This window comes from Oncorhynchus masou, chromosome 28 (genome assembly GCF_036934945.1).
Source record: "Oncorhynchus masou masou isolate Uvic2021 chromosome 28, UVic_Omas_1.1, whole genome shotgun sequence".
Taxonomy (NCBI): domain Eukaryota; kingdom Metazoa; phylum Chordata; class Actinopteri; order Salmoniformes; family Salmonidae; genus Oncorhynchus; species Oncorhynchus masou.
Genome location: NC_088239.1, coordinates 51,317,865 through 51,343,082, shown reverse-complemented (window position 1 = coordinate 51,343,082; position 25,218 = coordinate 51,317,865). Strand labels below are relative to the sequence as shown.

The following is a 25,218-nucleotide window of genomic DNA, read 5'->3' as shown; positions in this document are numbered from 1 at the left end:
CAGCTTCAATGTGCCTTGGAATAGATTCTACAAGTGGACCTACACCATGCCCAAGAAAATGCACCCCATGCCATAACATATACTTTGTATTAGGGCTGTCCCCAAAGAAAAAAATGATTGGTCAACTGAGAGTCGTCTGTTCTTTCAACCAATCAATTTGTCGAAATTTGAAAACGCGTTTTTTTCCATATATAGACACATCCCATGTGTTTTAATCAAATAAACTATATGCACTGAGCTTGTCTGATGCTTTATGCCCACTGTTTGATTAAATAATTAAGACACACAAATGACTAGAGGGAGTTCGACTTGCTGAAAAAATTGACAGCGAATGACGGTGTGACGAGCACCTCTCTATGCTGCAGCGACCACCACAGAACATCAACAGTATTTATTGCGCTGTTCGTGTTGCTGAAGATGCAACATAATTACAGCCATTTATGACTGAAAAGTTCTGTTACCGAAATCCCTGATTTGTTTAGAAAAACATTCCCAATTCCCTCAATCCTTGCTCTCGTTAGGTGAAACATGTATGCATCACATGCTCGTGACCAATAGGGCCTGACCTATAGCCTATCATTATCACATCAACAAATTGGTTATAACAAACTCTGAACACCACAACACATGTGACAGCAAAATGGATGCAGAGGACGTGACAAATAAACTAAATGGGGAATGTTTACTGGTTCCTCAGGAGGTAAAGGGGAAGTCAGATGTGTGGAATACATTTGACTAGTTGTGGAAAATACTGGAGATCAAGAAAAATAAGTTATGGAGCAAGCACTGCGTGCACATTATGTGTGCCAAACAGGTGCTGTCAGATTACAATATACCTTTTCTGACCGTTTGGAACCATGTAAACAACACTTAAAGAGTGTGCAAAGCTGTCATCAAGGCAAATGGTGGCTACTTTGAAGAATCTCAACTATTAAATATATTTGGATTTGTTTAACACTTTTTTGGTTACTACATGATTCCATATGTGTTATTTCATAGTTTTGATGTCTTCACTACTATTCCACAATGTAGAAAATAGTAAAAATAAAGAAAAACTACATTTTTGACTAAGCTTGCTCAGCCTATTCACGCAAATGTTATATCCAGAATGTTTCACAATATTAAAGTATTGGGCTCTGTTAAACATATAGGTCATAGAAAGTAATACCAGCAGTGAGGCAGCTTCTTCAGAGGTGGTTGAATAAGCTCAAGCCTGATGTCAGGTAACAAGTTATTGGCATGGAAGAGGAAAGGACTGACTTAAAGAAGATCTAAAGATCTGGTAAGGGAACACAAACATGAACATGACAGTAAAAATAAATAGTGTTTGAGGTAAGGATGACATTTTACATTTCAGTCAATTAGCAGATGCTCTTTTCCAGAGTGACTTACATTTAACTAGTGCATTCACCTTAAGATAGCTAGGTGACCACATACTGTTCTCCTTGCAGTTCCTATCATGGGCTTTTTCAGGAGCATACCTTATTCTGACATAGTAATAGGTTACCCATTTAGATAGAGAATTAGAGGACTGTTTGCTTGGTTCTTAGCTCTACTGGAGTTGGCTGAGGATGTTGACTTGAAATGTATTCTCTTTGATCAGTGCTATGATTGTGGGTCACTGAAACCCCCTTTTAGAAACTGTTATCCTACACATTTGACCCATCCAGTGGTTTGTTGAGACAAGCTTTGTTACTTGGGGCCTTTACATGCTCCCGGTAGTAATTTAATTGGCCATTTATAAGACAAACTGAGTCAGTGAGAAACACAATATGAAATTGCAGTATGTAGAGTAATTGGTAACACTGTATAATCGTTTAATGAATAAGCATTCATACATATTATACATATTTATAAATTGTGTATCTAAAATGTCATTATTTGTAAACATGCATAATAATTTTGAAACATTATAAGAATCCCAATTCATAAGCAATTATGGCACATGTAATAATTTATAAAACATGTATAAGCTTATTCATGAAAATTATAGTAAAGGGTAATCAAGTAATCTTTACAGTAGTTTACCTATTAGCCAGTCTTCTGAACTAGTATTCGTTTTGAATCGTTTTTACAATACTACTATTCTATGACTCTTTCATAAAGACCTTGTTGTTTATTCAGACATTTTTACAAATCTGTATCTAGAATCAACAAGATTCGAGCAAATTGATTAATTTAAGGAGGCCACACCAGATAATGAATGTAATGTTCAGGATTGGTATCATTGTATAGCATCCATCCAGTATTTGAAATGTTGTAATGTGTGAGAGATTAATGGAAGACACCAGAAACAATTAATTGGAATATACACAAATTATCTAGCTGATTAGTATTGTCATAGGAGAACAATGCCTTGGATGGATCAGTGTTTGATTTGCATATTTTCGCAATGTCCTCATGAGAATACAGGAAAATGAACACCGCTCCTAATCATTTTATTTCATTTGGAGGTAGGAGAGAAGGAGTGCAACCATCTATATTTGACATTTTCCTCCTCTTCTTCTTGTCTTGATTGTCTGTGATAGGCATGGCATAATTCACCCTTCCCACCGGATCCATTTGGTTCCTCCTCCTCAGGAAGTGGAGACGCCTGAGACAAGGACTGCCTTCAGCTGCTGCCTTTCTGACGGTGCCTGCGATCGCTCTGCGATGCCCTGTTCATTTCTAGCGAGGAGCTGCAGGCAGTAGCAAGAGACCACGCAGGGGAAGGATGCATTTAAAGCAGGATGTGTGCTGGATGCTGGGAGACACGGCAGCGATAGCAGCAGCAGCAGCGAGCACGGAGGGCCTGGGAAGCGCCCACCCCCTCTCTCTCCTCCTTTTCCTCCCCCCCTGCAGGACCATGCTTGCGTGAGGGATGAGGCTGTGCACAGGGACGCCAGGCCAGAGCTGCGGCCTACTTCTTCTCACAAGAGCCGGGCTCTCGACTGCAAGATCTGTGAACGCTTTGCCACCATCAAATCAGCATCTTTGGTAGGCAGGCTCCCTCTCCCGCTGGGAGGGTCTCTCTCTCCATCCTCTCAGCAGTACATCTGTAGCCATGGCAACCGGATCCCGTTAATAAGTGTCGTTTTTTTCCATCCTCAGGTTCCCCCCTCTGCTTTCATGTGTGTGTAATCGTTTGGATTGATATCAAATCTCTTTCTATATCTGTTTATCGTGATGTGTTTTTGGCTTTTTGATTTACTGGCTATGTGTGGACGTACCTTTAGCATTTTCATCCCAGAATAGTAGGCCTGCAAAACAGGCTCATACCTATTGAGCTCTCCATTTGTGGCTACATACACTATGGACGTGACAGATGTATTAGCATGAAGAACACCACATTGACATTCAAGACACCCTTCTTATGTTCATGTATGTAGCTCTTATAATTGATGATGCATGTGCTATGCTACTAGCATGAAATCTGAGCTGAGCAGCCATGATCATTTAGTGAAGAGGAGCAGTGTGCATTATTTCCTGCCCTGGCTAATACTATCCACAGATACTGTACCTAATAATCCTCAAGAATGTACACCAATTAACAACTGCGCGTGTTTGTGTGTTTGTGTGTGTGTGTGTATGTGTGCATGTTTGTATGTGTGAAAGTTATGAAAGAATTTGTGACAGGTGGCCATAGAGGCCATCTTTAGTTATAATTGATTGGACTTTACACGTTGAACTAAAAGGCTAATGAGAATATATTTAGTAAATTCTGGAATGAATTTACTGTAGTTATACTACATCAAGGGTGATATTCAGAGACAGTGATCTAGAGTATGCGCAACTACATAGAACCAAATTAATACTGCAGTTACCCTTAGGTGTACTGTATATAGTCTTTGTGAGGTCTCTCTTTTCTATTTCACTGAAGGTATTCTTGCAAAGATAATAAAATATGTCAAGTTATGTGTCAGATTCACAAAGGATATTGTTCTACTGTATTTTACAGTCTATTACTCAGTGCGACTAGGGTACTCGTGTTTCTCCCTTTGTAAGTCCATATTTAACGATATAGTACATTTTAATTGTACAGTGGGTATCTCAGGCCCTCTTGCTTTTCACACCTGACTGTTCTCTCTGTGCCCTCTGACCCCCTGAACCCTGTGTCCAGGTCACCAGGTAGATCCAGGAGCATGAGCAGGACTCTGAGCTGCGGGAGCAGATGTCTGGGTATAAGCGCATGCGGCGGCAGCACCAGAAGCAGCTGATCGCCCTGGAGAACAGGCTGAAGGCGGAGATGGACGAGCATAGGCTCCGGTTGCAGAAGGAAGTAGAGACCCATGCCAACAACACTTACATTGAACTGGAGAGACTGGCTAAACGGCACACCGTTCACACAGACAAAGAGGTGAATAATGTTGTTGCTTGGTAGGACAGTAGGTCTTGGTTGCTGTGAATGAAAATGTAAACTGAAGATGTTCCAGCCCCTTGATTAGATTGCATCCGTAGCATTTTGTCCTTTCAGCATAATGTAAGAATTTTAAAAAGCACATCGAAGGGAGGAAATCAACAAAATAAATCTTGGACATTTCGAATGTTCACGTACAGATAAAGGCAGCTACAGCAGAGGAGAAGAGGATCCAGCAACAGATCATTGCCCAGCAAAAGAAGGAGCTGACCACCTTCGTAGACAACCAGAAAAAAGAGTACAGGCTCTGTAAAGACAAGATCAAAGAGGTAAATGCATAAATCATTTACAATTATTTTCCCCTTGGTCTGTGATTACACTGTTTGATTTTTCCATGGATTCCATGCAATACCCATTACGCCCTGGTTCTTATCTGGATGTTGCAGGAGATGAATGAGGAGCCCAGTACGCCCAAGGAGGAGAAGCAAGAGCGTCTTTCCAGGCACAAGGAGACGGTGCAGCGCTCACAGGCTGAGGATGAGGCCCACCTTCTGGACCAGCAGAGGCTGGTCTATGACAGGAGCTGCCGTGCTCTGAAACGCAGGACACTGGTCAAGAGGCACGGGTTCGAACAGGAGCAAATGAGAGAGGTACAGTTCCTCTCTGATATTTAGCTTGCCAATGATGCTGATAGAATTGCCTTTAGAATTGTCACCCCAACCTCTTTTGTTAAATGGCCTAATTTGCATTGTAGAAATCTGAAGTACTGTATATTCAAAATGAAATGAGGAGATGAGGAATATGTCCCACCCCAGGAGCTGAATAAGAAGAAGACCCAGAAGGAGATGGAGCAGGCCCTGATGATCCGACAGGACGAGTCCACTCAGGAGCTGGAGCGCAGGCAGCTGCAGACACTGCAGAGGCTCCGTGTTGAGCTGATCTTCCTGCAGCACCAGACCGAGTTGGAGAACCAGGAGGAGTACAACGGCCGGCGGCAGAGAGAGCTGCACAGGAAGCACGCCCTGGAGCAGCGGCAGCAGCCCCGGAACCTCAAGGTGCATAGAATCTATACTACAGCTGTTGCACTGTACATTTGGTTTAGTAAGAGCCAATGATAAATCATTGTGTGTCTGCACATCAAGGCAAAGATCCTTGAATTAAAGTCGCACCCCTGATCCTGATCAGACTGAAGCTCAGCCGGTAGCAATAACCGGCAAAATGATTGTTTCTTACTGTATGTTTCTTACGATTGTTTCTTTCTTTCTATTTGGAGATGTTGGAGATGCAGATCAAGAAACAGTTCCAGGACACGTGTAAGGTGCAGAACAAGCAGTACAAAGCCCTGAGGAACCATCAGCTTGAAGTCTCTCCTAAGAGCGAGCACAAGGCCATCCTAAAGTCACTGAAGGAGGAGCAGACACGCAAGCTCGCTGTGCTGGCCGAGCAGTACGAGCAGAGCATCAACGAGATGATGGCCTCACAAGCGGTAAGGGCACTACTCACCCTTAACCTCCAAACAGGCACACAATGCTTACTGCTGCATGTCTTTTTTATCCCTCTCTCTCTTTCGCTTGTCTCTGTGGTCCCCCAGATGCGTCTGGAGGAGGAGCAGGAAAGGGAGTGCCAGGCGTTGAAGCAGCAGCTGCAGCAGGAGATGGAGCTCCTGGATGCTTACCAGAGCAAGACCAAGGCCCAGACAGAAGCCCAACATGAGAGGGAGCTGCAGATGCTGGAACAGAAGGTCTCCTTACGCAGGGCCCACCTGGAACAGAAGGTATGTTTTGGTTATGTGGTAACACAGTCTCACCTCTTTAAACTGACCACGTCCCTTATTTGATTATCACTATTATGGTTTCAGATTGAAGAGGAGCTGGACTCTCTTCAGAAGGAACGCACTGAAAGGATCAAGCAGCTTTTTGAACGGCAGGAGAGGGAGATGGACGCTTTCGATGCAGAGAGCGCTAGGCTGGGGTTTGGGAGCTTAGGATCGCTGGACTTCCCCAAGGAGGACGACAGATGAAAATGGATGTGGTTGTGGAGGACTAGACTCTTTCCTTCTGGTGTATGGTGTAGGCATGTGCCTGCATTCTCACGGTCAACTTCACCATGGCCATCTCTACAGTGATAACGCTAGATAACCCTCTTTCTCTCTTCCTCTCTAGAGTCTTTTAGATACCACATCACAGCATAGAGCGGTCATTTGCCATGGGAACGACTTTTGTTAAACTTTAGAAAAAGGGGAAAATTAAACAAGATTAATTCACATCACAAGTTCAACCAAGTGTGTGTAACTCAAAAGTCTTGCGTTGGAGATTACAAGAATAGAATACTTATTAAAAAAATAGGAACCGACTCTTTCCTCCATGCCATCATCCTCCTTTTGGTATGAATTCAGGAAATTCAGGAAATTTTAGTAAAAATTAGCACTTTGATATGTTTAGGTATTAACCCATCATGTTCATATGATGCTTAATGCGTATGTCACATGGAGGGGCATTGCGATTGTGGAATGTGAGCTGCGGACTACACCGTGGTGTTGAGCTGCTTCTTCTTTCTTTTTTTTCTCACAGAATGTGAATAATACTGTATGTGAATACTGTAAGCTAAAAGAAGGTATTGGGACAGTGTCAGATCTTATATGTAAAACAGTTTTAAAGAGAGATTTTACTTCATTCCATATTGTGCTAAAGCATATGGTCCTTCACTTTTTAAACAATTCCGGTACTTTATTTTTTGTTGTTCAGTATTTAGGATTTATTGGCATCAGTTTGATCAAGGTGTGTATTTTATCAGAATGATTCAACTCCGTCAAACTGGTTATTATTGCATGCACTTTAAAGACACATTCAGGTTGTGAAGTGATGCATGACTCTGTCCAGAGATTTTAGCCGTTTGTAAATAAAAGTGGTCATTGCGTTTTTTGTTTTAATCCCTATTGACAAGCGCCATATTTGATATGAAAATGTCACAAATGCCTTTATTTAAGTTGTGCCTATGAAGCGGTTTTGATTTGTCGTTGTTATTCTTTCATGTTTGTTTAGCACGGCCAATACCATTGATTGTTCCATCCAAATTTGGGAATCATTTAACGTTCACCAATCAAAGGTCTTGTCAAGGACAATGGTGAGAATTGTGCTGTATAACTTTTGATATAAATATTTGTATTTGAGGACATAAATAGGAGATACAGAAGCATTGGTCGATTACTAATGACGGAACTTCACATTATACTTAGAAACATGTTTTTTTCCCTTGGTAATGCGGTAGGTCAAACATACTGAAAACTCGAATCACTGAAGACTTTTATCAGATTGTATTAAAAAAAAACACAGTTAAATGGTATCACAGAATTACTGTAAATGCATCGATTAAAAAAAAGCTGTCTGGTAATAGTTAACCAGGTGGGTGGTTGCTTTGTTCTGGGTTGCATTCAAGTCGTAGCTGTTTAGTAACCAGATGTACAATGTTTTGCAATGTTCATTGTTGTTATTGCACATACGGTTGCAAAATGTGTCCATTACAGTGACTGGGAAGGAAATTGTTTGGTGCTTGATTTCTAATATCACCATCAGCCTTTGACACAGACAGAATACCGGATTGAATGCCTGTCTATGGATGTTAAAACTATTTCAACATGTCCAGGTTTAACAGTTTTGAAAGATTGTTTTAAGTTGAGATCTTTAATGCAACACTGATATTTTGACAGTTGCCTCCAAACCCACTCCCTAGTCCTGTTCCTCACACATTGATATAATTTAAGTGATGGAAATCACGCCCTTCCTAGTCGGTGGGCTGGGCAAGTGAGATTAAGAATGTTAAAATATCTGACACATAAATGCAACAAAACTATGAACTTCAAAATACATTAATAAACAACTAATACTTTCAATGTAAGAAACCAAGTATGGCATTATTGATACCTCCAGACTCATGACTTGTGGCATGACTTCAAGTGCCAAAGTTATACAGTAGGCTTCAGTTTGGGAATTATTTGGTGTAAATGACTCCATGGAATGGGGCATATTTTGAGGTTGGAAGGTTTTGGAGAATGTACGTTTTCTTGACGAATGGTTTAGATCCATATGCTATTTTCTTTGGGTTGGTTTAACTTGAGACTGGTTCAAACCTGTTATGAACCAAACGTGTTTATGTGGACTTATGTTATCAAGAAAGGGGACTTCCCTAAACTAAGCCACACAGCGTTTCCTGTGTGGTACAGAGATGAAATAAAAGAGATTCTCTTGAAACAAGAGGTCTGCATCAACATCCTGCATCCAATGTCAGTGCTCCCATGAATGAATGTGCAATTATTTTCTTATTTCCTGTATTATTACCATGCATGCCTTACGTAAAGTATACTCCCTGACAATTATGTAAGAAATACACAAATAGTTATAGCATATTAGATTCACTAGAAGTGACAGTCCATATTCCCCACAGTGCTGTGTGTGTGAACCGGTGGTGAGGGAAGTTACCCCTACAGTGCTTCCTGTTTCCTCGATGCCCTGTGGTCTACCATCTTACAATGCAGACTGTGTATCTGTTTGATCTGGCTGTTGGGTAAGGACATTCTCATATGGTAGAGGGGTTGTGGCAAAAGCGGTCTACCCTCACCTGAGTTGTGCTGACAGGGATGTGGTCGAGTGAGTTCCCCCTGACATGAAACACTTCTGAGTTGAAAGGAGGAAATGTGGGTCATAATCATGTAAAGTGAAATGAGTGTACTCTTTATATATACTTGCATGTATTATCACAGAGCACAATGACTAGACAGGAACCTAACCAGGATTCATGTTATTCATATTGAGTAAAGCAATGATGTATACAGTGCCTTGCGAAAGTATTCGGCCCCCTTGAACTTTGCGACCTTTTGCTGCAGTTCAGGCTTCAAACATAAAGATATAAAACTGTATTTATTTGTGAAGAATCAACAACAAGTGGGACACAATCATGAAGTGGAACGACATTTATTGGATATTTCAAACTTTTTTAACAAATCAAAAACTGAAAAATTGGGCGTATAAAATTATTCAGCCCCTTCACTTTCAGTGCAGCAAACTCTCTCCAGAAGTTCAGTGAGGATCTCTGAATGATCCAATGTTGACCTAAATGACTAATGATGATAAATACAATCCACCTGTGTGTAATCAAGTCTCCGTATAAATGCACCTGCACTGTGATAGTCTCAGAGGTCCGTTAAAAGCGCAGAGAGCATCATGAAGAACAAGGAACACACCAGGTAGGTCCGAGATACTGTTGTGAAGAAGTTTAAAGCCGGATTTGGATACAAAAAGATTTCCCAAGCTTTAAACATCCCAAGGAGCACTGTGCAAGCGATAATATTGAAATGGAAGGAGTATCAGACCACTGCAAATCTACCAAGACCTGGCCGTCCCTCTAAACTTTCAGCTCATACAAGGAGAAGACTGATCAGAGATGCAGCCAAGAGGCCCATGATCACTCTGGATGAACTGCAGAGATCTACAGCTGAGGTGGGAGACTCTGTCCATAGGACAACAATCAGTCGTATATTGCACAAATCTGGCCTTTATGGAAGAGTGGCAAGAAGAAAGCCATTTCTTAAAGATATCCAAAAAAAGTGTTGTTTAAAGTTTGCCACAAGCCACCTGGGAGACACACCAAACATGTGGAAGAAGGTGCCCTGGTCAGATGAAACCAAAATTGAGCTTTTTGGCAACAATGCAAAACGTTATGTTTGGCGTAAAAGCAACACAGCTCATCACCCTGAACACACAATACCCACTGTCAAACATGGTGGTGGCAGCATCATGGTTTGGGCCTGCTTTTCTTCAGCAGGGACAGGGAATATGGTTAAAATTGATGGGAAGATGGATGGAGCCAAATACAGAACCATTCTGGAAGAAAACCTGATGGAGTCTGCAAAAGACCTGAGACTGGGACGGAGATTTGTCTTCCAACAAGACAATGATCCAAAACATAAAGCAAAATCTACAACGGAATGGTTCAAAAATAAACATATCCAGGTGTTAGAATGGCCAAGTCATAGTCCAGACCTGAATCCAATCGAGAATCTGTGGAAAGAACTGAAAACTGCTGTTCACAAATGCTCTCCATCCAACCTCACTGAGCTCGAGCTGTTTTGCAAGGAGGAATGGGAAAAAATGTCAGTCTCTCGATGTGCAAAACTGATAGAGACATACCCCAAGTGACTTACAGCTGTAATCGCAGCAAAAGGTGGCGCTACAAAGTATTAACTTAAGGGGGCTGAATAATTTTGCACGCCCAATTTTTGATTTGTTAAAAACGTTTGAAATATCCAATAAATGTCGTTCCACTTCATGATTGTGTCCCACTTGTTGTTGATTATTCACAAAAAAATACAGTTTTATATCTTTATGTTTGAAGCCTGAAATGTGGCAAAAGGTCGCAAAGTTCAAGGGGGCCGAATACTTTCGCAAGGCACTGTAGGTGATTATGACACCTACAGGGAGGTCAAAGGAGTAAGTCCACACATCAAAGTCCGAGACAAGCAGAAATGGACCAACATACATAATTATACATCACGTCTTAGGCTGGCAAAATGTTTCTGTTAAAAATAACTTTTTTCAGTATTGGCTGTTCCGGACGACTGTGTGATATCACTCTCCGTAGGTGATGTAAGACCTTAAAACCGGTTAACATCAGTGGAGGCTGGTGAGGAGAGAACGGCTCATGATAATGACTGGAACGGCGCAATTGGAATGGCATCAAACACCAGGAAACCATGTGTTTGACGTATTTGATACCATTCCACTGATTCCGCTCCAGTAATTACCACAAGCCCGTTCTCCACAATTAGGGTTCCACCAACCTCATGTGGTTAACATTCACAAGGCCACGGTGCCAGACAGATTACCAGGACACGTACTCAGAGAATGCGCTCTCCAGCTGGCAAGTGTCTTGACTGACATTTTTAACCTCTCCCTGACCCAGTCTGTAATACCTACATGTTTCAAGCAGACCACCATAGTCCCTGTACCGAAGAACGCCAAGGTAACCTGTCTAAATGATTATCGCCCCGAAGCAGTGAAATGCTTTGAAAGACTTATCATGGCTCATCATGGCTCACATCAACACCATTATCCCAGACATTCTGGACCCACTCCAATTCTCATACCGCCAAAGTTTCCTAAAACAAAATTCAGCACTAAGACATTTTTGGGTCTGCTGAGCGCAAATTTCAACGATGTGAAAAGTCTGTTTAACTTCCAGCTTGCGTTTACTGTGAACACTGAGCCTGCACCCGCTTGAAGTGACAGTTACAGACAGTGGTCAAGTAGGCTACTGTGGCTATTTGATCATAATTTAGGCCTACCAGAGTAGCCAACCATCAACAACAATGGGGAAAATGCATCCCATAACATTCTCAATCAGGGACAGCTGTCTATCGTTGTCCCTGATTGAGAACCATACTTAGGCTGCCCTTTCTCCCACCTGTGTGGGAAGTTGACTTTGTTCAGGGCACATAGCCTTTAGCTTCACAGTTTGTAGTGTTTATTGTTTTGCTTGGCGTCATCTTAAATAAAGAATAAGTACGCTCATCAAGCTGCACCTTGGTCCTCCTCCTTCAACAGCCGTGACAGAACTTTCCACCAACAACGGACCAAGCAGCGTGGTAAGGAGGAGCAGCGTGTCCAGGATTCATGGACTTGGGTGGAGATCCTGGACGGTAAGGGACCCTGGAGGCAGGCTGGGGAGTATCGCCGTCCACGGGAGGAATTGGAGGCAGCAAGAGCAGAGTGGCAGCGCTACGAAGGGACTCGGCTAGCAAGGAAGCTCGAGAGGCAGCTCCCAAATGTTGTTTTTGGGGGTGTGGCACGGGAAGTGTGGCTGAGTCAGGTTGGAGACCTGAGCCAACTCCCCGTGCTTACCGTGGCGAGAGTCGTACTGGTCAGGCACCGTGTTATGCGGTGGAGCACACGGTGTCTCCAATGCACGTGCACAGCCTGGTGCGCTACCTTCCAGCTCCTCGAATCGGCTGGGCGAGAGTGGGCATCCTGCCAGGCCAGAGGATGCCGGCTCAGCGCATCTGGCCGCCAGTACGTCTTTACAGCCCGGGATATCCTGCGCCAGCTGTGTGTCCTGTGCCTGCGCCATCCAACCAGGACGGGTTGTGCAGTCCCTACGCTCAAAACCTCCAGTGCGCCTCCACGGCCCAGTGTATCCTGTGCCTGTCCCCAGAAGGACAGGGCCTCTTGTATGTCTCCCCAGTCTGGTGAGCCCTGTGACAGCTCAACGTACCAGACAGCCCATACGTCTCCTTCCTCCAGTGATGATCCATGGCAAGAAGCCTCCAGTGATGATCCATGGCACGAAGCCACCAGTGGTGATCCATGGCATGAAGCCTCCAGTGACGGTCCCCAGCCCGGAGCCTCCAGCGACGGTCCCCAGCCCAGAGCCTCCAGAAACGGTGTCCAGCCCGGAGCCTCCAGAGACGTCCTTTAGCCCGGAGCCTCCAGAGATGTTCTTCAGCCCGGAGCCTCCAGAGACGTCCTTCAGCCTGGAGCCTTCAGAGACGTCCTTCAGCCCGGAGCCTCCAGAGACGTCCTTCAGCCCGGAGCCTTCAGAGATGGTCTCCAGTCCGGAGCCTCCAGAGACGTCCTTCAGCCCGGAGCCTCCAGAGACGTCCTTCAGCCCGGAGCTTTCAGAGATGGTCTCCAGTCCGGAGCCTCCAGAGACGTCCTTCAGTCCGGAGCCTCCAGAGACGTCCTTCAGTCCGGAGCCTCCAGAGACGGTCCCCAGTCCGGGGCCCGCTACGAGGGTCCCCAGTCCGTAGTAACCAGTACATCACTGGGACTGAGCTCTCTGCCATCCGGGACCTCTATACCAGGCGGTGTCAGAGGCAGGCCCTAAAAGTTTTCAAAGACTCCAGCCACCCAAGTCATTGACTGTTCTCTCTGCTAACAAGCAGCACCAATGTCTGGCACCAGCAGGACTCTGAACAGCTTCTACTCCCAAGCCATAAGACTGCTAAATAGTTAACCAAATAGCTCCATGGACTATCTGCAATGACCCTTTTTGCACTAACTCTTTTTGACTCCATGCACACACACTGGACTCTACCCACTCACACATACTTACCCTGACACTCCAACACACACACACTTACACACTCATCACATACGCTGCTGCTACTGTTTATCTATCCCTTTGCCTAGTCACTTTATCTCTACCTACTGTATATGTACAGTTGAAGTCGGAAGTTTACATACACGTAGGTTGGAGTCATTAAAACTTGTTTTTCAACCATTCCACAAATTTCTTGTTAACAAACTATATTTTTGGCAAGTCAGTTTGGACATCTATTTTGTATATGACACAAGTGATTTTTCCAACAATTGTTAACAAACAGATTATTTCACTTCTAATTAATTGTATCACAATTCCAGTGGATCAGACGTTTACATATACTAAGTTGACTGTGCCTAAACAGCTTGGAAAATTCCAGAAAATTATGTCATGGCTTTAGAAGCTTCTGATAGGCTAATTGACATCATTTGAGTCAATTGGAGGTGTACCTGTGGATGTATGTCAAGGCCTACCTTCAAACTCAATGCCTCTTTGCTTGACATCATGGGAAAATCAAAAGAAATCAGCCAAGAGCTCAGAAACAAATTGTAGACCTCCACAAGTCTGGTTCATCCTTGGGAGCAATTTCCAAATGCCTGAAGGTACCACGTTCATTTGTACAAACAATAGTACGCAAGTATAAACACCATGGCACCACGCAGCTGTCATACCGATCAGGAAGGAGACAAGTTCTGTCTCCTAGAGATGAACGTACCTTGGTGCGAAAAGTGCAAATCAATCACAGAACAACAGCAAAGGACCTTGAGAAGATGCTGGAGGAAACAGGTACAAAAGTACCTATATCCACAGTAAAACTAGTCCTATATCGACATAACCTGAAAGGCCGCACAGCAAGGAAGAAGCCACTGTGGGACACTTGCAAGCCGAAGAACACCATCCCAACCGTGAAGCACGGGGGTGGCAGCATCATGTTGTGGGGGTGCTTTGCTGCAGGAGGGACTGGTGCACTTCACAAAATAGATGGCATCATGAGGCTGGAAAATGATGTGGATATATTGAAGCAGCATCTCAAGACATCAGACAGGAAGTTAAAGCTTGGTCGCAAATGGGTCTTCCAAATGGACAATGACGCCAAGCATACTTCCAAAGTTGTGGCAAAACGGCTTAAGGACAACAAAGTCAAGGTATTGGAGTGGCAATCACAAAGCCCTGGCCTCAATTCCAAAGAAAATTTGTAGGTCAAACTGAAAAAGCGTGTGCGAGCAAGGAGGCTTACAAACCTGATTCAGTTACACCAGCTCTGTCAGGAGGAATGGGCCAAAATTCACCCAAATTATTGTGCGAAGCTTGTGGAAGGCAACCCGAAACGTTTGAGCCAAGTTAAACAGTTTAAAGGCAATGCTACCAAATACTAAGTGAGTGTATGTAAATTTCTGAGCCACTGGGAATGTGATGAAAGAAATAAAAGCTGAAATAAATCATTCTCTCTACTATTATTCTGACATTTCACATTCTTAAAATAAAGTGGTGAAACAGGGAATTTTTACTAGGATTAAAAAAACTGAGAAAACTGAAAAAAAAGTTTAAATTTATTTGGCTTAGGTGTATGCAAACTTCTGACTTCAACTGTACATATCGACCTCAATTACCTCCTATACCTGCACATAGACTCAGTACTGGTACCCTGTGTATATAGCTAAGTTATCGTTACTCATTGAGTATTTATTCCTTGTGTTATTATTTTTCTATTCATTTTTCTTTTTTACTGTTTTTACTATTTTTCTATTATTATTTTATTTCATTTTATTCTGCATTGTTGGGAATGGCCCGTAAGTAAGTATTTCACTTTTAGTCTATACTTGTTGTTTACGAAGCATGTGACAAATACCATTTGATTTGATTTGGCTCCACCTTGGTAATTCATTTCACACATGTCATCACTGATCATTTATCATTGTTTTGGTCATGGTTGCTTCAATCAAAAATGGAGTAGCCGGTTTATTAGTTATAAACAACATCATAGTTTGACTGTCATCATATGCTGAAAGTGGGCTTCTCTGAAACACAGATGTACCAAACAGGAGTTTCCTGAGAAAATCAACTTTTGTGGGTTTCAAGAGCTTTGAGGTGTGTCTTGGTTTGGTGTTGGGACAAGAGATACACTACAGGGTGTGGTGCGGTTGTTTCCTGGCCCACTTTGGTGATTGACCCTTTCTTTACACTGTCTTTTACACACTGGGGAAAGTCTCCTCTTGAGAAACTCTCGTCCTGTGCGTTGAAAAGTTCCTGTGAGCCCACATGCAAGGGTTTCTGATGAACCTGAAAATGGGTACAGGGTCTTAACTAACATACGCTAGGAGTTCACTCTGTTTCGTTTCCTCTATGTACAAGAACACAGTTATACAGTATTTTCTTTACTGAACAAAATATAAAAACAACACATAAAGTGTTTCATGGGCTGAAATAAAAGATCCCAGAAATGTTCCATACTTTTTGTGCCCAAATGTTTATATTCATGTAAGTTAGCATTTCTCCTTTGCCAAGATAATCCATCCAACTGACATGTGTAGTATATAAAGAAGCTGATTAAACAGCATGATCATTAAACAGGTGCACCTTGTGCTGGGGACAATAAAAGGCCACTCTAAAATGTGCAGTTTTGTCACACAATACAATGCCACAGATGTGTCAAGTTTTGAGAATGCATGTAATTGGAGTGCTGACTGCAGGAATGTCCACCAGAGTTTTTGCCAGAGAATTTAATGCTAATTTCTCGACCATAAGCAACCTCCAACGTTGTTTTAGAAAATTTGTCAGTACATCGAACCAGCCTCACAACCGCGGACCACGTGTAACCTCGCCAGCCCAGGACCTCCACAAAAGGCTTCTTCCTTTGCGGGATCGTCTGAGACCAGCCACCCGGACAGATGATGAAACTGAGGAGTATTTCTGTATGTGATAAAGCACTTTTGTGGGGAAAACTTAATCGGATTGGCTGGGCCTGGCTCCCCAGTGGTTGGGCCCAATCATGTGAAATCCATAGATTAGGGCCTAATTAATTTATTTCAATTGACTGATTTCCTTATATAAACTATAACTCAGTGAACTCATTGGCATTATTGCATGTTGCGTTTATATTGTTGTTCAGTATATATTCCATGCAACTACTATGTGTAACTGTGGGTTGCTCATCTTTTCCGGTCGTTGCAGCTAGCGACTGGAACGAGCTGCAACAAACACTCAAACTGGACAGTTTTATCTCAATCTCTTCATTCAAAGACTCAATCATGAACACTCTTACTGACAGTTGTGGCTGCTTCGCTTGATGTGTTGTTGCCTCCACCTTCTTGCCCTTTGTGCTGTTGTCTGTTGTGTTGCTGCTGCCATGTTGTGTTGCTACCATGTTGTTGTCATGTTGTGTTGCTACCATCCTGTGTTGTCATGTGTTGCTGCCATGCTATGTTGTTGTCTTAGGTCTCTCTTTATATAGTGTTGTGTTGTCTCTCTTGTCGTGATGTGTGTTTTGTCCTATATTTTATATTTAATCCCAGCCCCCGTCCCCGCAGGAGGCCTTTAGCCTTCTGTTAAGCCGTCATTGTAAATAAGAATTTGTTCTTAACTGACTTGCCTAGTTAAATAAAGGTTAAATAATATAAAAAAACAAAATTGATGTTGTTCTCTAAAGCGCAAAAAATAACTTTGATGATTTAACCATATGTACTTTGGATGGTGTCCATACTAATCGTGTCCCTGCTTACAAATATCTGGCCATCTGGATAGATGAAAACTGTCTTTTAAAAAGCATATTGATAAATTAGTAAAGAAGCTGGGAATATAAATGGCCTTCTTCTATAGAAATAGGTCCTGCCTCTCGCTAAATAGTAGAAAGCAGATTATTCAGTTGACGTTTCTATCAGTGCTAGACTATAGCGAAAGCATCTATACGAACACAGCTCCCACCTCATTAAAGCCGGTAGATGCAGTTTATCACAGCACACTGCACTTTATTACGGGCGACAATTTTAGTACTCACTGTATTCTCTACCAGAAAGTTGGTTGGCCCTCTTTGATGTCCAGTAGGTTGATACCTTGCTATGTTTTCATGTATAAAGCCCTTTTACAAAAAGTCCTACTGTATCTAACATCATTACTAAACTTTAGACATTCGAGTCACCACCCCAGGTCTCACTGATGGCTAACTCCGGACATTCCTTTGCTCTCTACTGAGTTCGGTAAATCAGCTTTTCGTTTTCTTACACCTTATTTGTGGAACAATCTTCAAAATGTTGTTAAATTTGAAGTTCTTTGGTGCCAATAAGGCAATTCAGAAAGCTCATTGAGGACCTTATTACTGATGAATGTGTTTTGATTACCATTTTTTTTCTTTCTGCTTGCATTCTATATTTTGCTGTCTCTATTTTATGTAATTCAGGGCTAATCTGTAAAAGAGACCTTGGACTGTCACGTTCTGACCTTTGTTCTTTTGTTATGTCTTTGTTTTAGTATGGTCAGGGCGTGAGTTGTGTGGGTTGTCTATGTGGTGTTTTTGTGTTTGGCCTGGTATGGTTCTCAATCAGAGGCAGGTGTCGTTAGTTGTCTCTGATTGAGAATCATACTTAGGTAGCCTTTTCCCATCTGTGTGGTGTGGGTGATATATTTTATGTTCAGTGTTTTTTCAGCACCATTCAGGACTGTTCGGTTGTGGTTTTATTGTTTTGTTTCAGTGTTCAATTACTTTATTAAAGAATATGGACACTTACCACGCTGCGCATTGGTCGTCCTCTTCTTCCACCTACAACGAACGTTACATGGTCTCAGTAAAATAAATGTTAAATAAACAATTTATAAAAACCATAAGGAATTTAAAACGACATCATATGATACCCAAACTGAACAGATTGCAACACTGCATGAACTTCTTTTAAAACTTCACAACCACTTACTCTAGGAGGCGACAGCACTACTACAATGAATTGTGTCAGAGTGGGTTGACCTCTTGTGACTGGTATAAAACAAATGACCTCACATATGCATAGGATATTATATGAATTTATTAGCACAGCTTTTACAGTACACTACCTCAACTCAAAGATTGTAATCCGTTGACAGTTATACTGTTTGTAAATGTATGGCAGTTAACCCACTGTTCATGGCCGTCATTGAAAATAAGGATTTGTTCTTAACTGACCTGCCTAGTTAAGAAAAAGATTTTAAAAAATTATAATAATAAAATCCAAATATACAAATGAATATACCTGCAATGCTGTAATATATACTGTAGATACATCTGGTATCTGTGAACCCTGTGGGAGTGAGCTCAGACTACAGACAAGGGTGAACATACACATACATTTAGATTTGGTATATCAAATAAAGCAATTCAGGTCTGAAAAACAAATCTGGGAAATGCAGTTGCTTCACAAAGAAAGAGCTGAGCACGTCATTTCCTCCAATGACAAATCCGTGGTTTCAGTCTTTTAAAACGTTTTTCAGGGGAGTGATCATGACTAGTCTGTGTCTAACACTTGGCCTGTGTGATTGTATGGGAAATGAGTGGTCATGTAAAGAATATGTGTCCTCAGCTGACCATATCACAAGCAGCAAGAAGTAAGTAAAATTACATTATAAAACCATTATTGCTATATTTCATATACGGTGAATAACTATTTATTCAAACATGTGGATACTGTACTGGACTTGCTGAAATGCCACATGTATTTATGGAACATCAATGTGCCGACATTAAATGAATGATGATGTGCAAATGTTGAATAATGATTTTTTTTGTGTGTGTGTATGAATGATTGTACTCATATGCAAAGGTACAAACTAAGTATGTGTCGTCTCAACTTTTTACTGTGTCCTTTACTGATTATATAGACATTTTAAATACTGTAACTGTTACCACAGCTACTTATCGCAATACATTTCATACTTCTATTTTAGATTGTCATGCAACTATGCTAAAGTCTGTGATATAGGTGTTAGTGTGGTGATTTTAATTGTCTCACATTGCTCCTCAGCATTGCTCTCTCTGTTACTGGTTGCTGCCATTGATTCAGTGAGTGCTGGAGTAGTATGTAGGAATCAACCGTGTGGGAGTTCCCTACAAAGAAGTTTGAAGCTAACCAAACTCATACACAAGGAATCTGTGGACCTCTTAAAAACATACGTAAGTCAAGGCATAATATTTGTCCAGTATTTTAACTGGGTAGTTTGAGACTTGTATGCTGATTGGCTGACAGATGTGGTATATCAGACTGTATACCACAAAAATGACAAAACATGTATTTTTACTGTTCTAATTACGTTGGTAACCAGTTTGAATGCTGATTGGCTGATTGGCTTAATTATAGACTCGGGTGACATGTACAGTTGAAGTCGGAAGTTTACATACACTTAGGTTGGAGTTATTAAAACTCGTTTTTCAACCACTCGTTTGGGACATCTACTTTGTGCAAGACACAAGTGTATGTAAACTTCTAACCCACTGGGAATGTGATGAAAGAAATAAAAGCTCATATAAATCATTCTCTCTGCTATCATTCTGACATTCTGACACATTCTTAAAATAAAGTGGTGATCCTAACTGACCTAAGACAGGGAATTTTTACTTGGATCAAATGTCAGGAATTGTGAAAAACTGAGTTTGAATGTAGTATTTGGCTAAGGTGTATGTAAACTTCCGACTTCAACTGTATATTATGGAATCATCCACAGTCTAATGGGAAATTTAAAACTACTTTTAAGCGATTTTATGGCCAAATCATAATGGATAATAGGCTACCTGTTGGAGTTTGTAAAAGGGCTTCCAAGAACCTCCAGTAATTTGATGTTTTTTTCATTGATCTCCAGAAGCTCAGTCAAGGAGACATGTCAGAGCTGTTCTGCCAGATGTCAATCAACAACGTTCCTGACCCAAACATCTCTGGCCTTGACCCCTCAGAGCGGATGTTGAGCATCTACACCCACTGTAAGGCTTTCCTACCACACCTGAAGAGGGTCACTGAGCAACAGACAGACTTACAGCCACCATCCAGCTCACTGCTGAGCAAACTCTCTACTGCCCATAACCGCACCAATGGTCTGGCCAACCAGATAAACTGCATTTACCAAACCCTCTTTCCAAACCTGCCCATCCCACCTGAACCTGTAGACCGACCGACTTCAGTACCCCCCTCCCAGAACGTGTTCCAGCAGAAGGTCTATGGCTGTGTGGTTCTTAAGAGATTCAAGGAGTTCCTGTCGCGGATCACACGTGAACTAAGGACCCTAAAGAGCCAAGTGTGCACTAGGAGGACAACATTTGCAGACACAAATGCACTGTTCTGAGCCTGACCTTCTATTTATTTTATTTATTATTTATTGTACACTTGAAGGTATGGAGGCTTATTGCTGCCACTGAAAGAAAAAATGGCCGGCCAATATTTTTCAGTGGCAGCAATAATCCCCTGTGCATACCACGTCATTTGAACGTCGTCGTTTGTGTAAAGTTGGTTGAGATGTTAACCAATGAGATTTCAATCTTCATTCTTCCACTCAAAAAGACAGACAGAATTCTGTTGTATTCCCAATGTGTTATCAATATGTTTTCCACCATCTAAAAGCGCAACCAAATTCCATTGAAAAACAATGTCAGATTTTTTTTTGTCATGTAAATGTATTATCGCTGCACTTTCAACCATTATATAGCACAACAAAGTTCAAATGGGAATAAAATGTCAGATATTTTGTATTTATGCAACAACTTAATGTGTTATCACTGTGCTTCATCTAATAGCGCAACCAAATGAAGTGTATTGCAGCTGAGATTACATTAAAAGTACATAGTGCAAGCAATCAATGCTGTTCAAGATTTTGTGTAGATTCCAAATAGCAATTGTGAAGATCTCCACTGACCTGGGACCTTTGCATACTATCTTGAACATGAATGCTTTCGATGATTATAGAAGACATTTATAGTTACAGTAACCACAACATGGCAGTGGATGTGTTGCTCATTTTAAGTTTGTATAAATACTGTTACATTCATTTGTAAAACTGCCTTACATTTGGGCTTTAAACCGTATTGCCAGTTGTAAGTGACGCAACCAAATATCAACATTTGAAGGAAAAGTATCTTCTGCTTGGATAGTTCCATCTGTCCCACTGACTTATTCTAGCTTTAATTCCAGTTTGTCTACAAATTCATAATTTATACACGACCGGTCAAAAGTTTTGGAACACCTATTCATTCAAGGGTTTTTCTGTATTTAAAAAAAACTATTTTCTACATTGTAGAATAATAGTCAATACATCAAAACTATGGAATAACACATATGGAATCATGTAGGAACCAAAAAAGTGTTAAATAAATCAAAATACGTTTTATATTTGAGATTTTTCAAATAGCCACCCTTTGCATTGATGACATCTTTGCACACTCTGGGCATTCTCTAAACCAGCTTCATGAGGTAGTCACATGGAATGCATTTCAATTAACAGGTGTGCCTTGTTAAAAGTTAATTTGTGGAATTTCTTTCCTTCTTAATGTGTTTGAGCCAATTAGTTGTGTTGTGGCAATGTAGGGTGGTATACAGAAGATAGCCCTATTTGGTAAAAGACCTAGTCAACATTATGGAAAGAACAGCTCAAATATGCAAAGAGAAACGACAGTCCATCATTACTTTAAGACATGAAGGTCAGTCAATCTGGCAAATTTCAAGTGCAGTCGCAAAAACCATCAAGCTCGGTGATGAAACTGGCTCTCATGAGGACCGCCACAGGAATGAAAGATCCAGAGTTACCTCTGCTGCAGAGGATACGTTCATTAGAGTTACCAGCCTCAGAAATTGCAGCCCAAATAAATGCTTCATAGAGTTCAAGTGACAGACACATCTTAACATCAACTGTTCAGAGGATATTGTGTAAATCAGGCCTTCATGGTCGAATTGCTGCAAAGAAACCACTACTAAAGGGCACCAATAATAAGAAGAGACTTGCTTGGGCCAAGAAACACCAGCAAAGGACATTAGACCGGTGGAAATTTGTCCTTTGGTCTGGAGTCCAAATTGGAGATTTTTGTTTCCAATTGCCGTGTCTTGTGAGATGCAGTGTGGGTGAAAGGATGATCTCTACATGTATTTCTCACCGTAAAGCATAGAGGAGGTGTTATGGTGTGGGTTGCTTTGCTGGTGACACTGTCTGTGATTTATTTAGAATTCAAGGCACACTTAACTAGCATGGCTATCACAGCATTCTGCAGCGATACGCCATCCCGTCTGGTTTGGGCTTAGTGGGACTATCATTTGTTTTTCAACAGGACAATAATCCAACACACCTCCAGGCTGTGTAAGGGCTATTTTACCAAGAAGGAGTGTGATGGAGTGCTGCATCAGATGACCTGGCCTCCACAATCCCCCGACCTCAACCAAATTTAGATGGTTTGGGATGAGTCAGACCACAGAGTGATAGAAAAGCAGCAAGCAAGTGCTCAGCACATGTGGGAACTCCTTCAAGACTGTTGGAAAATAATTCCAGGTGAAGCTGGTTGAGATAATGCCAACAGTGTGCCAAGCTGTCATCAAGGCAAAGGGTGGCTATTTGAAGAATCTCAAATATAAAATATATTTAGATTTGTTTAACACTTTTTTTGGTTACAACATGATTCCATGTGTTATTTCATAGTTTTGATGTCTTCACTATTATTCGACATGTAGAAAATAGTAAAAAGATTAAGAAAAACCCTTGAATGAGTAGGTGTTCTAAAACTTTTGACCAGTAGTGTAGAGTGGGGAGAACAAGTATTTGATACATTGCCGATTTTGCAGGTTTACCTACTTGCAAAGCATGTATAGGTCTGTAATTTTTATCATAGGTACACATCAACTGTGAGAGACGGAATCTAAAACAAAAATCCAGTAGATCACATTGTAAGATTTTTAAGTAATTAATATACATTTTATTGCATGACATAAGTATTTGATACATCAGAAAAGCAGAACTTAATATTTGGTACAGAAACCTTTGTTTGCAATTACAGAGATCATACGTTTCCTGTAGTTCTTGACCAGGTTTGCACACACTGCAGCAGGGATTTTGGCCCACTCCTCCATACAGACCTTCTCCAGATCCTTCAGGTTTTGGGGCTGTCACTGGGCAATACGGACTTTCAGCTCCTTTCAAAGATTTTCTATTGCGTTCAGGTCTGGAGACTGTCTAGGCCACTCCAGGACCTTGAGATGCTTCTTACGGAGCCACTCCTTAGTTGCCCTGGCTGTGTGTTTCAGGTCGTTGTCATGCTGGAAGACCCAGCCACGACTCATCTTCAATGCTCTTAATGAGGGAAGGAGGTTGTTGGCCAAGATCTTGCGATACATGGCCCCATCCATCCTCCCCTCAATACGGTGCAGTCGTCCTGTCCCCTTTGCAGAAAAGCATCCCCAAAGAATGATGTTTCCACCTCCATGCTTCACGGTTGGGATGGTGTTCTTGGGGTTGTACTCATCCTTCTTCTTCCTCCAAACACGACGAGTGGAGTATAGACCAAAAAGCTCTATTGTTGTCTCATCAGACCACATGACCTTCACCCATTCCTCCTCTGGATCATCCAGATGGTCATTGGCAAACTTCAGACAGGCCTGGACATGCGCTGGCTTGAGCAGGGGGACCTTGCGTGCGCTGCAGGATTTTAATCCATGACGGCGTAGTGTGTTACTAATGGTTTTCTTTGAGACTGTGGTCCCAACTCTCTTCAGGTCTTTGACCAGGTCCTGCCGTATAGTTCTGGGCTGATCCCTCACCTTCCTCATGATCATTGATGCCCCACGAGGTGAGATCTTGCATGGAGCCCCAGACCGAGGGTGATTGACCGTCATCTTGAACTTCTTCCATTTTCTAATAATTGCACCAACAGTTGTTGCCTTCTCACCAAGCTACTTGCCTATTGTCCTGTAGCCCATCCCAGCCTTGTGCAGGTCTATAATTTTATCCCTGATGACCTTACACAGCTCTCTGGTCTTGGCCATTCTGGAGAGGTTGAAGTCTGTTTGATTGAGTTTTTGACAGGTGTCTTTTATACAGGTAACGAGTTCAAACAGGTGCAGTTAATACAGGTAATGAGTGGAGAACAGGAAGGATTCTTAAAAAAAACTAACAGGTCTGTGAGAGCCGGAATTCTTACTGGTTGGTAGGTGATCAAATACTTATGTAATGCAATAACATGCAAATTAACTACTTAAAAATCATACAATGTGATTTTCTGGATTTTTGTTTTAGATTCCGTCTCTCACAGTTGAAGTGTACCTATGATAAAAAATTACAGACCTCTACATGCTTTGTAAGTAGGAAAACCTGAAAAATCGACAGTGTATCAAATACTTGTTACCGTGCTTCTACACCTGCATTGCTTGCTGTTTGGCGTTTTAGGCTGGGTTTCTGTACAGCACTTTGAGATATTTTTATTTTATCTTTATTTTACTAGGCAAGTCAGTTAAGAAAAAATAATTAATTTCAAAGACAGCCTAGGAACAGTGGGTTAACTGCCTGTTCAGGGGTAGAATGACAGATTTGTACCTTGTCAGCTTAGGGGTTTGAACTTGCAACCTTCTGGTTACTAGTCCAATGCTCTAACCACTAGGCTACCCTGCCACCTGGGCTGATGTATGAAGGGCTATATAAATACATTTTATTTCATTTTATTTGTTCTCCCCACTGTATGTTGGATTCACATCTCCATTTTAACCAAACATCGAAGTTAAAGAATAGGACTAGATAACATCAAACTACACAGATGGAGCTATCCAAGCAGAAGATACATCTCCTTAAAATGTTGATATTTTGTGGCACTGACA

At 41.7% G+C, this 25,218-nt stretch overlaps 2 protein-coding genes across 3 annotated transcripts; both read left to right on the top strand.

The window, feature by feature from the left end:
• The first annotated feature begins 2,592 nt into the window (after positions 1 to 2,592).
• LOC135517831 (serine/threonine-protein kinase TAO3-like) lies at positions 2,593 to 8,602 on the top strand. The gene is made up of 8 exons (XM_064942473.1): positions 2,593 to 2,976; positions 4,100 to 4,336; positions 4,537 to 4,665; positions 4,783 to 4,986; positions 5,152 to 5,391; positions 5,610 to 5,822; positions 5,928 to 6,110; positions 6,195 to 8,602. Exons 2-8 carry the CDS (start codon positions 4,151 to 4,153, stop codon positions 6,354 to 6,356), a joined length of 1,317 nt encoding a protein of 438 aa, XP_064798545.1. The 5' UTR covers positions 2,593 to 2,976; positions 4,100 to 4,150; the 3' UTR covers positions 6,357 to 8,602.
• A 10,283-nt stretch (positions 8,603 to 18,885) lies between these two features.
• m17 (IL-6 subfamily cytokine M17) lies at positions 18,886 to 21,230 on the top strand. Of its 2 annotated transcripts, none has more exons than XM_064943776.1 (3): positions 18,886 to 18,994; positions 19,411 to 19,559; positions 20,246 to 21,230. In XM_064943776.1, the coding sequence occupies exons 1-3, from the start codon at positions 18,937 to 18,939 to the stop codon at positions 20,717 to 20,719; spliced, it is 681 nt and encodes a 226-aa protein (XP_064799848.1). In that variant the 5' UTR covers positions 18,886 to 18,936; the 3' UTR covers positions 20,720 to 21,230. The 2 variants fall into 2 exon arrangements, with proteins under 2 accessions (XP_064799848.1, XP_064799847.1); XM_064943775.1 differs by having other exon boundaries at positions 20,243 to 21,230.
• Positions 21,231 to 25,218: the final 3,988 nt, after the last annotated feature.

What these genes read in the sequence shown, in the direction of transcription:
- m17 (XM_064943775.1), top strand. Translation starts at nt 18,937, where the DNA reads ATGAGTGGTCATGTAAAGAATATGTGTCCTCAGCTGACCATATCACAA. An exon ending in CATATCACAAGCAGCAAGAA is followed by an intron (nt 18,995 to 19,410) that starts GTAAGTAAAATT and finishes ATTGCTCCTCAG; the next exon opens with CATTGCTCTCTCTGTTACTG. An exon ending in TGGACCTCTTAAAAACATAC is followed by an intron (nt 19,560 to 20,242) that starts GTAAGTCAAGGC and finishes ATTGATCTCCAG; the next exon opens with AAGCTCAGTCAAGGAGACAT.
- LOC135517831 (XM_064942473.1), top strand. Translation starts at nt 4,151, where the DNA reads ATGTCTGGGTATAAGCGCATGCGGCGGCAGCACCAGAAGCAGCTGATC. An exon ending in AGCAGCCCCGGAACCTCAAG is followed by an intron (nt 5,392 to 5,609) that starts GTGCATAGAATC and finishes TTCTATTTGGAG; the next exon opens with ATGTTGGAGATGCAGATCAA. An exon ending in GGGCCCACCTGGAACAGAAG is followed by an intron (nt 6,111 to 6,194) that starts GTATGTTTTGGT and finishes TTATGGTTTCAG; the next exon opens with ATTGAAGAGGAGCTGGACTC.